General features: G+C 41.3%; 1 protein-coding gene across 1 annotated transcript in view; it reads left to right on the plus strand.

Annotated features, from left to right (window-relative positions):
• Positions 1–10,271, plus strand: part of LOC114157052 (mitogen-activated protein kinase kinase kinase 11) — a 52,000-nt gene extending 41,729 nt beyond the window's left edge. The window contains exon 10 of the mRNA XM_028037743.1: positions 1,696–10,271. Coding sequence (XP_027893544.1) covers positions 1,696–2,297 — 602 coding nt within the window. The 3' untranslated portion in view covers positions 2,298–10,271. The remainder of the gene's footprint in view (positions 1–1,695) is intronic.
• Positions 10,272–13,880: the final 3,609 nt, after the last annotated feature.

A 13,880-nucleotide genomic window follows, 5' to 3' on the forward strand; every position in this document is an offset into this window, starting at 1 on the left:
ATACTCTACTGTATGTAATTTTTTCGTGTGGGACTTTTCTGTTTAGCCGCACCCAGACTTCTTCCTTGTGTGTGTCTGGAGACGGCTGAGGCTAGCATGCCACTGCTGTGGTAGCTCATGATTGTGGAGTACAAGTTTATCGCCAGTTGGCTGGACGAAGTTTGTTGGGCTTAAATTCCCTTCATAGTGGCCTTTAAAAGTCTTACATTTGAATTGGGGGGAGAAACCCTGAATTTCAAGACAAGAAAAAAATAGACATCACACATCATTAACCAAGTGTGTTTTAGCTAAACAATCCTGATATGCTTGTTGACTGGAATGACGCAGGCGACAGACTGCCACATGGTTTGCCTGGCAGCGTGCGCTTGAAAGAGAGATGTTTATTCAGAGGACTTTTCTCACTTTCTTCTTTCTTTTTTAAAATACGCTGCTGCTCTTGTGTGGCTTCTGATTGCGCGCTCTTGTCAGCTGAAAAGCTCGGCAGCCTTTGAGGGTAACTGTTGATGTAAATAATGCCATTTGGCAGACGCATCACATTTGGAAACAGCAAATGTTCACTCAGGGTGATTTATTCTGAGTTTAATGTTCTTGTCAGCGCCAATTTACACTTTGTCTGCTGCTCTTGCAGCTCTGTCAACTAGTTAGACAGCACTATGTTACACTTAATTGAGACTAATTACATCAACATTCCTCACTTGTAATTGCTCCATTTCTGTTTTTTCTTTTTTTGTGTGCTTTCATCTTCTTGTTTTTGATCAATTTCACTGCACAGGTTTGTTTTCTGAAGGGTTTTTGAACAGACTAGATCAGATGAGAGAGGCTTGAGTAGAGCACTTCAACCATTAGATTCGGTTAAAGAGACATTTTTGCTATGCTCCTTGGTCTTGAGGATATTTGTTCACTGACAAACCTGAGGAATTGACCGAACTAGGAACTGAATTCACTTGCTTACAGCAATATGACATCATTCTATTACAGATTTAATTTAAGGCTATCAGAGTATAAACCTCCACTAATGTGCTAATTGCATACAGCTATATATATATATATAATTTTAGCATTTAACGCACGTAGGTTCTCCAAAATTACAATTTCCAGATAAATTCTGTAGCACTAATGCGTAAACTTTCAGATGAATAAAGTTTAACATCTGTTTTCAGGTTTTGGTTATCGACTGTTAAGAATTCTTCCAAGTAGTTAGCTGTTTATGTCGCCTGTCTTCTTTTTGTGTTTTCTCGCTAATAACTATTTCAAACAATAAAAAAATCTGGGATCAGAATAACACACAGACAATAAAGAACAAGATCTAAACATAAATACAATGTCTGAGTCCATTATAGAACATAAATGATGTCATCATTAGATTGTTGTTGAAGGTTGTATCATTAATTTGAACTGAAGTTAGCACATTAGCATTAGCTTCAGCTAAATGCCATGTTTGCAGAATTGTTTTGTGCTAGCAGAGCTAATGTTTATGATTAGTGCTTTAGGGTTAGCACAACTAACTTTTTAGCTAGTATTGCCCACCAGTGCTGAATACAAATGCAAATCACATTTTTCAGATTTTTGCTAGCAAAGCATTTTTGATGTCATGTATAATTTTCATGTTGATGTTCCACACTTAACGCAAGTGGAAAGTTTCTTTTTATCTAGGAATCTATTGAAGCGTAACACTGGCGTGTTGTTTTGTTCCAGTTTTAGATCTCCCCCTATGCCAAGACACACTGGACTTTGAGGACAAGACCTCCGTACCCTACGCTCTCCACCCCAACCCAGCGCTATGGAGCCCCAAAACCCGCCGTCTAGAGGTCAGCGTCATCCCCCGGCCACGCCCGTCTCCCATCCGGCCCCGCATCGACCCTTGGAGCTTCATCTCGGCGGGTGGCGCCATCTCAGCAGGCGGCCGCAGCCCCATCCGCTCAGACAGCCACGCCTTGGGCTACCAGCCCTCGCCCACCAACCCCTTCACCAGCTGCGACCCTTTCCCCTCTCCAGACTGCGACCCCTTTGCCCTCAAGGCGGACCCTTCCAGCAGCTCCGACGGTGCGCCACCCTTTGACCCGTTCTCCACTCCGTTCCCGACCTCCCGATCCGCCCCGTGCTCCACCAACGGCTCGCCCACTCTGCCCTCGTTCCGCATCGCACCCATCAACCCGGCGGACCCGGCCTTCATGGACCTGGGCTGGGCGGCCTGCGGCAAGCCTCTGGACGTGACCAAAGAGAGAGCCCACCCCCGCAGGACGCTGGGGCTCAAGCCCTTCAAGTCGCCAACGCAACTCAGAGACGATCGCTTCTGAATCCAAATCTCTTTCCCAGTCGTGGATTATATGGAATGCATCCCAGCAATACCTGAGCGAGGTTGACCCTGCCCCCAACTCCTTCAAATTGATTGTAATTGGTGTCAAACATTTGTGCTACGTTTGTGCAGCTCAAATTTTAATTGATGTTCATAAATGTTTCTGGAGGTCATCAAAGGTCAATCAGCCATTCCAGATTTACAAAAACAAACCAAATACGATGTCTCAAACCATTTGTGCAGCACAAATTTATTGTTAGTGCCGCTATAATTTTAAAGATTTTTTTTTTTAAGTTTCTGAAGATCGACCTGCCCCTAACCGCACTAACAAAATCTAACTGTACTGACATAAATGAATTGTGCTATGTGTTTGTGCAGCTAAAATTTTAGTAGCAGCAAATTTGACAGAATCTTTTTGATATTATAAGTGTGAGGGCAGGGGCCGGGGGAACCTTTAGATGACTTCACAAAGTATCTGGAAACATTTGCCGTTAATTCGGTGGGAGACGTCTGGTGGCCTAGAAATCTTAAAAATCATAGCGGCACAAACAGAAATTAATGCCGCACAAATGGAACCCAGTCGATTGAAACCATTATGTTGTTTGATTTTGTAAATGTGGAGTAGCTGGTCGACTTTGTTGGCCTCTGCAAACATTTAGTAATATCTTTAAAATGATGCCGGCACAAATGACGATTTTTGCAGCACAAACGTTTGACACCAATTTTGTTTCATTTGAAGAAGGTGGCGGTTGCTGGGCAACTTCAATCAGGTGCCAGTGCAATTCAGTCCAGGACCATTTTCACTACTGTGTTTTTTTTTTTTTTGTTGTTTAGGTTTGTTTTTGGTTTTTTTGTTGGGACGAAAACTTGGAACCTTTCAAATTAAAATCCCACTGAGGGTAGCAGTTCTTCTGAGGGAAGTAGTTCTTCTTTCTACCCCAGCCTGGTGCTTTGGAGAGCAGAAAGCCAGGGGAAAAGGTGATACAATGGATTGTGGGATATCTTCCTGTGAACCAACGGCTGGTGCCAATTTCATTTTCCTTTGTTATTTTTCTTCCCCGGGTCTCGTCTGTGTTACTGCTGTCCCTTTGAAGGAGCAGAATCCAGATCGGCAGCCTCATCTTGATATTCTGTCATCCTGCTCCTATCAGCTGCTTTCATCTCCCCCCCTCTGCTTTGAAGCCTTGTGACAATGCAGAGGTGGATCAGGCCATTTTTTTTTTCTTTTACAGCTTCATCCTACAGACTGAAAGCAGTCAGGACAATGAAAGAAAATTGGAGTGCCTTATTTTGTGAAGTGTTTTTAATATATATATATATATATATCTATATCTCTTAAAGGTTCCCCTGAACCGTTTAGCCGGTGCGTTAGACAAGATTTGACCTAAATTTTCAGATTGTGTAAGAAAAGAAGAAATAAGAAGAGAAAATCAAATGCTTGTGAGTGTGCATCTGTGTCTCATTGTTAGAAGAAAGCTTTTTGTTTTCTTTTTTTTTATAGTTTTGTTGCTTTATGGGAGAATCCACTCGGTAGATATTCTAGGCCGCTCGTGAAATCCAAGACGAAAACCGCGACCTGGGCGTAGCCCCCCCCCCCTCCTTCCCTCCCCTCCAGAAGTAGAAAGCATTCCAGTCACATTCCTCGGGAAATGCCAGGGATTGGACGGATCCACTGGGCTGGCAGGCAACGCGGCGGCACAGGAAGCGGGACGGGGAGCCCTCCGTCCCCCCCAACCCCTCCTTTCTCCTGCCAAAGAATGCCGCCCAGCGCTCGGACAAAAGGTGCTTACAAATAAGCGGTTTTGGGCTCAGCGCTGCGCCGGGCGGAGGCAGCAGGGATTCACATGCAGAGCGGCGCGCAGAGGCGTTGGTGGGAACACAAATACATTTTATTATTATGGGAGTTAAACGATATTCTCCATAGAACTTGCTAAATGCTCGAAGGCTTCATTTAAAGAACGTCTGCAGTTTTCCTAGAATCTGAATCCGGTTCAGAGAACTTCATGCTGGTGCAGTTCTCAGTTTAAAGACGTTCTGGGTGCAGCTCTTAGGAAGATTTTCCAAGTAAGACAGCTGAGCTCCTGCCGAGGGTTTTACATTTTAATTCACTTTTCGCGTTTTTTCACTGGAAAGCAGCTACATGACTTATTCTGGCATTTTGTAGAGGAAAACAAAAACCACATTTGATTTTGACACATTGCGAAATTCTCTCCGCTGCTGCTGCTGCTGGGAAAAGAACAGATCTCTGAGTGAAGGTTTTGTGATTAGAGTCAAAATTCTGAATTCTAAGAAAAAAGTCCGAATTCTGAGATTTGAGTGAAAATTCTGATTTAAAGTGGACATTTTGAGTTTAACGTCCAAATTTTGAGATTAATGTCTGAATTCCTCCTTTTTCCAATTTTTGATTTGAAAAAAATGTTGTTTTAAGAAAAAAAAAAAAAAGTTCTGAGATTTGAGTCAGTTCTGCAAAAGTCAGCGTTGTGAGATTAATCTGATTTCAGACCTTTTTTCTTAATTCAGATTAAAAAAAAAAAAAACAACCTCAATTCTGATATTGGTTAGAATTCTCTGAAATTCTGAAATGACTTATGACTTTTTTTTTCAGTATTCTGATTTTGGGAGTCTGTTTTGTGGCCTTATCCTGTTGCTGCTTACCGAAGGCTAACATCTCTCCATAAGCTAAAATAACTTAATGATTTTATTGTATTTTTTTTAACTTTCCTACAAAGTTGCAAAATGGCACCTTTAAGCTTTAAATAATAACTTCATAGAACCTCCATTCAAGAAATGTAAGCTTTAGGAAGATTCTTGCTTAATCTGAACTGATATTTACCTCACAAACATTTCAGATTCATTTCCATTTTTTCATACAGTCCTAAATGTAAATCACCCTGATGTGTTTCCTAGCTTGGCCTTCTCAGACATTTCAACATCCTGCTGTCTGCAACTCGCTCCTCTACATGTGCCACCATGGAGTTGCCAGGCAACTAGCTGAGACTTTTAGGCCAAGTTACACAGTCAGATTGGTTGATTCTTGCTACATCTGATCCGAGCCTGTCTGGCTGTTTTTGGTTGGCTTCTTGCTTTAGGTCCGTTTTTTGTTGTTGTTTCCAATCGTTCTCATCAAAGTCTTACATCCCGTTTGCATTCCACATTAAGGTTTTGTAGGCTTTGCGCCTATTCCAAATCATTCCCACAAAACGTAGCTTCCTGTTGACACCTGGATCATCTTATTGCGCGTCACACGTGCTCAGACACTTTTCATAGGATTTCTGTGAAAGCGCTGTGGGAAATGTTAATTTGCACCTGGAGCTGAACTTCCCGCTGCAGCGAAGGCGTCTTATCCTCAGGAGTGTGTTGAATATCAGAGTGACGATCCACACCAGCCTCTATTTCAAGATGGCCCCTTTATTACATGATTGTTTTGCAAGCGAGCGCCTAAAAGAGACCCACTGGTTTATAGCCGACAGTCTTCCTATTAGCTAAAAATAATTTGAAGTATGAGAAAGATTCTGACCGGCCGCGTCACCGGAATACATTCATGGAAAAGCTCAAATAAAATCGCCAGTTTTATTGGAAGTATTTTCCTTTATATAAAATAGTATAAATAATAATAATATATTTATTTTTTAAATTCATAATACACAACTGATGTTCGTTGCCATTAATATCCAGTACTAGTCACTTTTTATTTTTTTTTTTTGCTGTACTAGCTCTTTTAGATGGGATTTGAACACAAATAAGAAAAATGGGGGGAAAAAGAACCAGGCTGAAATAGTAAAAATAAGTTGTAAATTAAAGCTTTATTTAAGACAAATAAGTAGTTAAGACTGGACTTAAATAGCTAACTAAAGAATAATTTTGTTAGCTAGCATGAGAGACTTAGTAATAATAATTTCAGCTAACTGCCAGAGCGGATTCTTGCTTTAAAACTGTTTATTTTGTTTAAATAATGTAAAGTCATTACCAAAGCGAGTTAGATTTATGCATAACTTTCTCCTGTGTACCTCTGAGATTCCTCTGAGCCTCCTGATGAGGGCGGGGGTAGCACAGCATTAACAAAGTGATCAGATATTTGGGTAATTAATTAGCCCTAGCGATGCCGTGCTTTGGGCCAGAAGTGGGTCTGCTTCCTGCGTCGGCTCCCATCCAGATGCATGTTGTGTCCTGTTTTCTCTTTTTTGAACGTGTGAAGTTTCAGAGCCCGTGTGAGCTGGGGTCTCCTCCCTTTCCGTTCCTTTTTGTTGTTCCGTGCCAGCGGCTACAGCTGCTGACTGCGCTGTTTCTGCTTCTGCAGCCTTCCCTCCTCACATCTTGTTTACCTGGCCGTTCTTCACTTCTCCCTTGACTTCTCCTTACCGTCTTCGTTTTTGGGGCATTTTCTCATGAATAGTCCTGGCATCGGGGGAGCATTCAGGTCTGTAACACCCATGAAGTGCCGGAGGGCGGGAGAGGGAAAAAATACCGTGGCATTTGTTCTAGGGCAGAGTCTACTAACTGTGGAGCAATTGTTTTCTTTTTGACACATTCTGTTCTGGTCCAAATCATTTACTGGGATTTCAAGTTATGTACCGTCCCACTGCTTCCCAGCTTTAAAAGTTTTAAAGCCGTCTTAAACGGCCACAAGATTTGCTAAATGGCTGCCAGTTAGGAAAAGACAATTATCCCTAGAATGAAAAGTCTGTAGCCACAAAATGGTACGCCATAATGGCTGCTGAAAGAAACGATCATGACAAATGGTTCCTAGTTATTTTGTACCCACAATTTCCTATTTCATCTAGAGCTGCAAAACATAGCTTCTTTTTTTTTTTACTTATTTCATTTCACAGAGACGATGTAGAACATTTCATTAACCTTTCAAACAGAGAGATGCATGGTACCAAGTTGTAGCAACTGCACCCCACTTGCCAATAATATGCTCCTCTTGGATGTTCTTTCGTTGTCCTTCACTAGCTAGATCACACCTGATCTATATCTACTGACCCTTTTCCACTAGTGCCAACTCGGCAAGACTCGACACAGTTCCAAGTGTTTTCCACCGGTAGCAGCTATGTGGCTGAAAACACGACATCAAACTGGTGTTGGTCACTAGTTGCGTCATGAGAGCAACGCCCTTAGGAGAATCAGATCTACGATTCATAAAAACCCAGTGAACGTATTTGGAGCGTTAAGGACAATAGCAACTCTGAAATCAACAATGTGGTCCAAGGACGAGGTGCAGACATTTTGCGCTTGCGTCACATACAGATCAGGTTGGGGTGTTTTTCAGACTCTGATTGCCTTTTACTCCACCCACAGAAAGCTGGTCCCCAATTCTAGTGGAGAATGACTCAAACTGAGAGGAGCCAAGTCGAGCCATAATGAGTAGGTAGTAGTGGAAGAGGGCCAATAATGAACAAGTTTCTAAAGGAAGTTGGTAGATACAACAACTAGACGAGTCTCCAAATTTCCTTGCATTAGACTATGAGCAGATACGGTTGGACAATAAATCAATAATGATATCGAAGTAGACATGTGTACAATATCAATCAAAAAAAACGTCTAATAGCATTTTAATAATTTCACTGAACTCCCATCCTGAAACGGCATTCGGGGGGATGTAGGCAGAGGTTGTAGGTCAGCTAAGAAAGTTGGGCGCCATCGATTGACTCACTCTTTAACCAGAAAGTGAGTGAGTTATTCAACCGGTTATACAACCCGTTGAATAAGTTGCACGGCAGCAGTTTCAGATTTAAGTTTGAAGGGTATGGATTGAAATCCCAGAAAAGTCGGTCATGAATTGACCAAAACAAAGATCTAAAACAGCAACAGAAAGAACCAACCAACTCCCAAAGCAAACATGTTTTGTTTGATTAACTAGTTAAAAATGAATAGCTAAAATGAACCAAGCAAACAAAATATAAAGAGTTGGAACTTTGATTGCAAGTGAATACTTAATGCCTCGCCTCAGTATGTCAACACGCTAAAGCAAGTGCCATCTTATGATAGTCGCTACCTTTGGGCGGCTGCTGTTTTCATTGATCAAAAACGTGCGTCGAGGAATCTGAGATGATTGAAATGTTTGGGGAAATTGCTTCAGTCGCAAGTTTTCCTGTGTGAAGTATCCTCTTCCAGCTGTCATTCAGCAACCCGCCTAGGCTAGATTTGAATTTTTCCTTCAGAGATTTGGTTTCGGAAAACATTTCTCGTCGTTTTCTACTTAATAATTGAGGACCCTAAAATATGACTCGAAATAAAAGGAGTCTCTTGTGCTTCTCACAGATGATTACTTTCCTACCTGCAGTCAGAGGGGGGAATGTTTTTCCTTCTGGTAATCACTTCTGTTGCGGATTGACCCAGAATGAATAAGCGCTTGCTTTTGCACACACACACACACACACACACACACACATAAAAAAAAAAAAAAACTCCCCGCACTCGCTTTCCCTGAACTTGGTTTTCTAATTTGCTAGCTGTGAGGAAAAGGCTTGACACATTTTATTCAGGATGTCTTTGACAGGGATGTCTGATTCTTGGTTTTGGCTGTCAGATTTAAGAAGCGAAGCTGCCATTCGTCGCCCCTGAGCTGACAACCTGCGCTTCCACAAGAAAGTCCTGATGAGTCTCTGCGCGTATAGGCAGCAGGCAGTCCGTCACCACAAGTCACTGTCCTGAGTGCAGCTGACAGGTAGTCAAGTCCCTCCGGCCCCATTTGGCAAACTTCATTTAAAGACATGCCCGGACCATTTACAGTAATAACTAAACGCAAAGATGGCCAGTGTGTCACCTGACGAAAATCAGTAGAGAAAGCACCGACCCCTTACTCGCAGTAATGTTACAATTGACTGTTACAAAATGAAAGCTCGGTTAATTTTATCCAAAGTTAGTTTGTTGGATCATGTTTACATTCCTGCTTATTTTTCCCTGTTTACTTTGATTGAGACGTTGAGTTAGCTGGTGCAGTTATCTTATCTTATCTTATCTTATCTTATATTGGAATTTCCATTTGGAAACGCCGGTTTGCATTTCAGGAACCTGTTTGGGTGCTGAAGCCAACGTACAATGTATTGATTTTGGTCCATAGCTGTTAATGGGAGAGTGTAGCATCAATTGGCTAGCTTTTCTCCCACCATTAACACTAATTGGACACTTTTTGTTGAAGTGCGTCAAGACTGAGCAGATCAGTGGATTTCAGCTGAAGGCTTTTGCTTTATACTGAGACTGAAAGCTTCAGTGGTTTTTGCCCTAAATAGAAAATCACATTTGTGTTTTGACACTTTTGAGAGAAAATTAGGTTTAGTTTGTTTGTCACATGCTGTGGAAGTATTTCCCTTAATATAACATAACAAGTCTTATATTTAGTTTTTTGGTACAATGATACTCAACCAATATATATTATGCACATATCCAATACTGGCAAATATGTTCTGTTTTAGATTTGAACAGAAGAACTAAAAAAAAAATGAAAGCAGCCTGAACTTACAACAGTTAAACCATAAAGTAAAAACATAAGTAACTGAACTAGATCAATAGAAGAAACTTTAAAAGTTAGCTGAACATTTTTTTTCATTAGCTAGCTTGATTGACTTAGCAGTAGCAATTTGCTCTTTATTATTAATATAATATTACCAAATTTAGTTTGATTTATGCATAACGTCCCACTGTGTATTTTTTGATGGCCGCTATACGTCACAATTTAAATTGAGGTTTGTGCTCATTTCTAGATTTGCATACATGAGAAAAACTAAAAATAATAAACTAGGCTTAATTATTTTTGATAAAGCCATAAAGTTAAGCTTTATTGAAAACATATGAGCACATCTACTTAAATTTATTTTTCCGTTCCCACTGTGTAATTCTTCCTTTTCTTGTTTTGGTTTTTCCTGGCTGAATCTGAATGATAAATCTGTCTGTGTTGGCAGCTAGTTTGTGTGTTCCCATCTTCTAGTTTCTGAAAACCATGCAGACACAATCCAGTTCACTTCTTTGTCAAAAATAAATAAATAGACATAAATCAATGTGCTATATGGAACTGCAACAGCATGGTGGGAAAGGTGATGGAGGTAGGAAATATATTAATTTAAAGCCTTCGAGGTAAACTAACCAAGCTGTGGAACAACAACAAAAAAAACGAACTTTTGTCAGTGAGGTAGAGAAAATAAAATAGATAATTTGAATTTCTAAAGAGCTGAGGAAGAACAGTGTGCTCTTAAACATGGCAGGTTTCTGCAGCTTGGCTTAAAATGTTCTTATTTTTTCCCCAACAGTTGCATTTCTCCAGGGAAAATTAGAAGCAGTTCAGTAAGACTTATTTTCAAACTGCTTCAATTCAGTTGTTACTTTGGCAAGCTAGTTATTATTTAGCTCCTACAGTGGCTCTCCATTCATCACTGGCAGTTTCTTTTGTTTGCTTGCGGTCAATCGGGTGGATGTTCCAAGCGTGTGGTTTTCTGGTTTGCTCCAATTGCTTCTCAGCTTCCTGTCTGAGCCAGAAACATTATTTAGCGTTTCTGAAAGTGAAACACCTGGCCGGAACCTTTGTTTGGCCCCATTAGACCGGCACCGAATGATTAAATCTGACCTCTTGCTGACCGTTTGGCGACGGCGGAACCCCGGTGGGGGGGGTGATGCGGACAAAAAGCCCACGTCCGCGAGAGATCGCCAGCAGGTGCAGAAGCTTTAATGCTCGCCCTCCGAACAAAACTGTGAATATTATTTCTAATTCTTTCGGCGCGGGCACCCAAGGTCACAATCTGCTGTCCCCCTTCTCTTCCAATAACAATGAAGACAAAATGAATAGGAGCCGCGAAAGGAAGGCCGATTGGTTTCCAAGAGCACAGCGGCGGCGGACAACTGGCAGCGCGTCTGGAAAATAAACACAGATTTCGGCGAGGTTATCAAGTCCAAGGCTCAAACACGCTTCCCTCATTGAACTCAACAGCATGCGGCCGCTTGCTCGTGATTATTGCTCCGTCTAGTTACTGACACTCAATTACCTTTGTCATCTTCCGCTCTAGCAGAAGCTATTCAGTTTGTAAATTTCTGGGGGGGGGGTTAGAGTACGGTACAGCCCTGCTGCAAATCAATTTGGCTGAATGAACTCTGATCGGCCCTTAGATATGGAGGCACTAAATGATTTATTACCGTTTGCTCCTACAAATAGATGGTCTTTTCGCCGTTTCTCTTGTCCATTTGATAAACCGATACAGATCACAGTTCATAAGCAAATCTCTTTCGATCTTTAAAAGGACTGTAAAAAAGTATTTTTCCCCCCCTTTTTGGTCGGTTTGGTTTGAAATGCTAATGGAAAACGTCTGCTCACTCAGCTGCAAAGACTGTATAAAATAATTATCATCTCCCAGTGTGGCTGAATTACAAGCATTCAGCAAAGATAATTTCTGTACAAAAAAAACTGACGGTTATTCCAGAAAGCTTGATCAGGGTCTTAAGACTTTTTAAGACCATTATGAATGAAATTTAAGGCCTGTGGCGCTCCAGAAAAGATGACAAATTGCAAGTAACTTTGCACTTTACCCATGATGGCTGGCTAGCTGGCTATCAGCTAGCTAGCGGTAGCCTCAACTGCCTCAATGAAGATGACAGAAAAGTCACACAAGTAAAAAAATATATAAATATATATATATGTACACACACACCCACATGAGTTTACATTTGCCACAACGAGATTTAAGACCTTTATTAAAAAAAAGTATATTTAGGACTTCTTAATGGTGCGCTTGACATCCTGTTGATGGTAGTTGCTGCCAAGGACGGAACTACTACTTTCCCGATTTAAAAAATATTTGATTTTTCCCAAATGTTGGACTTGATGGCTTCTCTTTTTTTTCCCCTCCTTATCCTCCCTTCACAAAGCATTTTTGCTTGCACTCAGGTTATCTTCGGTGTTCAAATCACTTTTGACGCTTTTGATAGTTTCGAGTGTGACCAGCAAACAGCGGAAATTTCTCATCGGACCAAAGCTCCATCACATTCCTGCGAGAGGAAGCCAGGAAGTTTGGAACCGCTTTTCCTCTGAGTGCTAGCTCCTTTTATCTACTGGCTAATCATCCCAATTATTATCATGCAAGGCATTTTAATAGCAATTAACAGAAGCGTGAGAGTATTTAGCAGTGGGTGATCTCTTTTCAGGTGTTCATTAGAGCCGAACTCCCAATGATCCACTGATGCAATTTGCAAGGAACAAATCCCCGTGACTCACTAGTCAAATGTTTCACACTCGACCTCTAAAGGTTTTATTTTCAATTATTTTTTAACTTCCCTGCTCACGGTTTTTCCATACGGCGGTCAAAAAGGACATTTATGACTGGCCACCTTCTTAAACACTGGATAGAGACTCTTTGGTTGGTGGCCGCTGACGCAGTCTACTTTAAGATGACAGATGCTTGTTTTAGGTTTTCACTGGACTCTTGACGAGGCACGCTGTTTGGCTGCTTCTGTTCCTTCATTTTTAATGTCAGATATTTTCTCTGCAGTCAAAGAGCTTCTTTGCCTTTTGAGGATTCAAAGTTGAGCTATGTCGGTAAAGTCACGCCTTAAATCGAACATTTCAGCCTGATGTTTCTTTGGGGCACCCAAACGTCCAATTTTATGTTGAACTCCTTTTTCTTTTTTTTTTTTTTGGACCACAAACATGCTTCATCTCTCCTGCCTGTACATCATGCCTACTGTTGTAACTGTTTGACCATTTCTGCTCCAACGAGTTAAAGACTTCGCAGGCCTTCGTGCTTTTTCAAATATTCTTCTCAGTTTTTTATTTTTATTTTGTGTGTGTGTGTGTGTGTGTGTGTGAAATCTTGCACTGGGCTGGGCCTGAATCAACTGTTTTTACTGTGCGTCAAGAGTATTATTTCTGTATACAGTATGTGAACGTGTTTTTATTTCTTATGATTATTATAATGGGTTTTAACCTGTGGAGAGGAACAAAAAGCTGGAAAAAAAAGAAGAAAAAAAAAAAGAAAGAAACGACCAAATAAAACGTAACACTCCTGACTCGCCTGCGACTTTTATTGTTGCTGGGAGGCTTTTGTGATTCGTCCGTTCTTCCAACATAAAAACGGCGTGAAATTGCTGCCGACTGATTTGAACTGTCGTCGGTGTGGTCCGCGACAATTGTTCGGCACTTCACTGCCATGTTGGACATCAATGACAGAGTGGGACACCTCCCGCGCTCCGGCGTCGCACCAACCATCGCAGGCTGGAGCGAATGTGTTGCTCGTCTGATGACATCCTCATAATTATCTGTCGCAGCAATTACTTTGTTTGGAAATAGCACTTTTCGCATCACGCCAAGAAAGTGGCTTTTCTTTCTTTTTATTAAATATTAATGCATGAGGTTTGTGTCTGTGTTTGGTGTGTTGTTGAAACGAGGTGAAGAAGCCTGATTCTGACAGACATCTGAGATTGGAGCAAGACGTTTTACTGACTGGGAAAGGAGGCGGAAGAAGAAGAAGAAGAAGTGAAAAGCTAACACACGCATGGATTTGGTCTACGTGGTTCGCCAGGTTAACGTTGACAAATGCTGACCAAGATTTCCATTCCCAAATTCAGATTTCTTAGTACAGGGATGAGATGTTCCTCATTTTTT

The sequence above is a fragment of the Xiphophorus couchianus genome, chromosome 14 (assembly GCF_001444195.1).
Source record: "Xiphophorus couchianus chromosome 14, X_couchianus-1.0, whole genome shotgun sequence".
NCBI classification, from domain to species: Eukaryota; Metazoa; Chordata; class Actinopteri; order Cyprinodontiformes; family Poeciliidae; genus Xiphophorus; species Xiphophorus couchianus.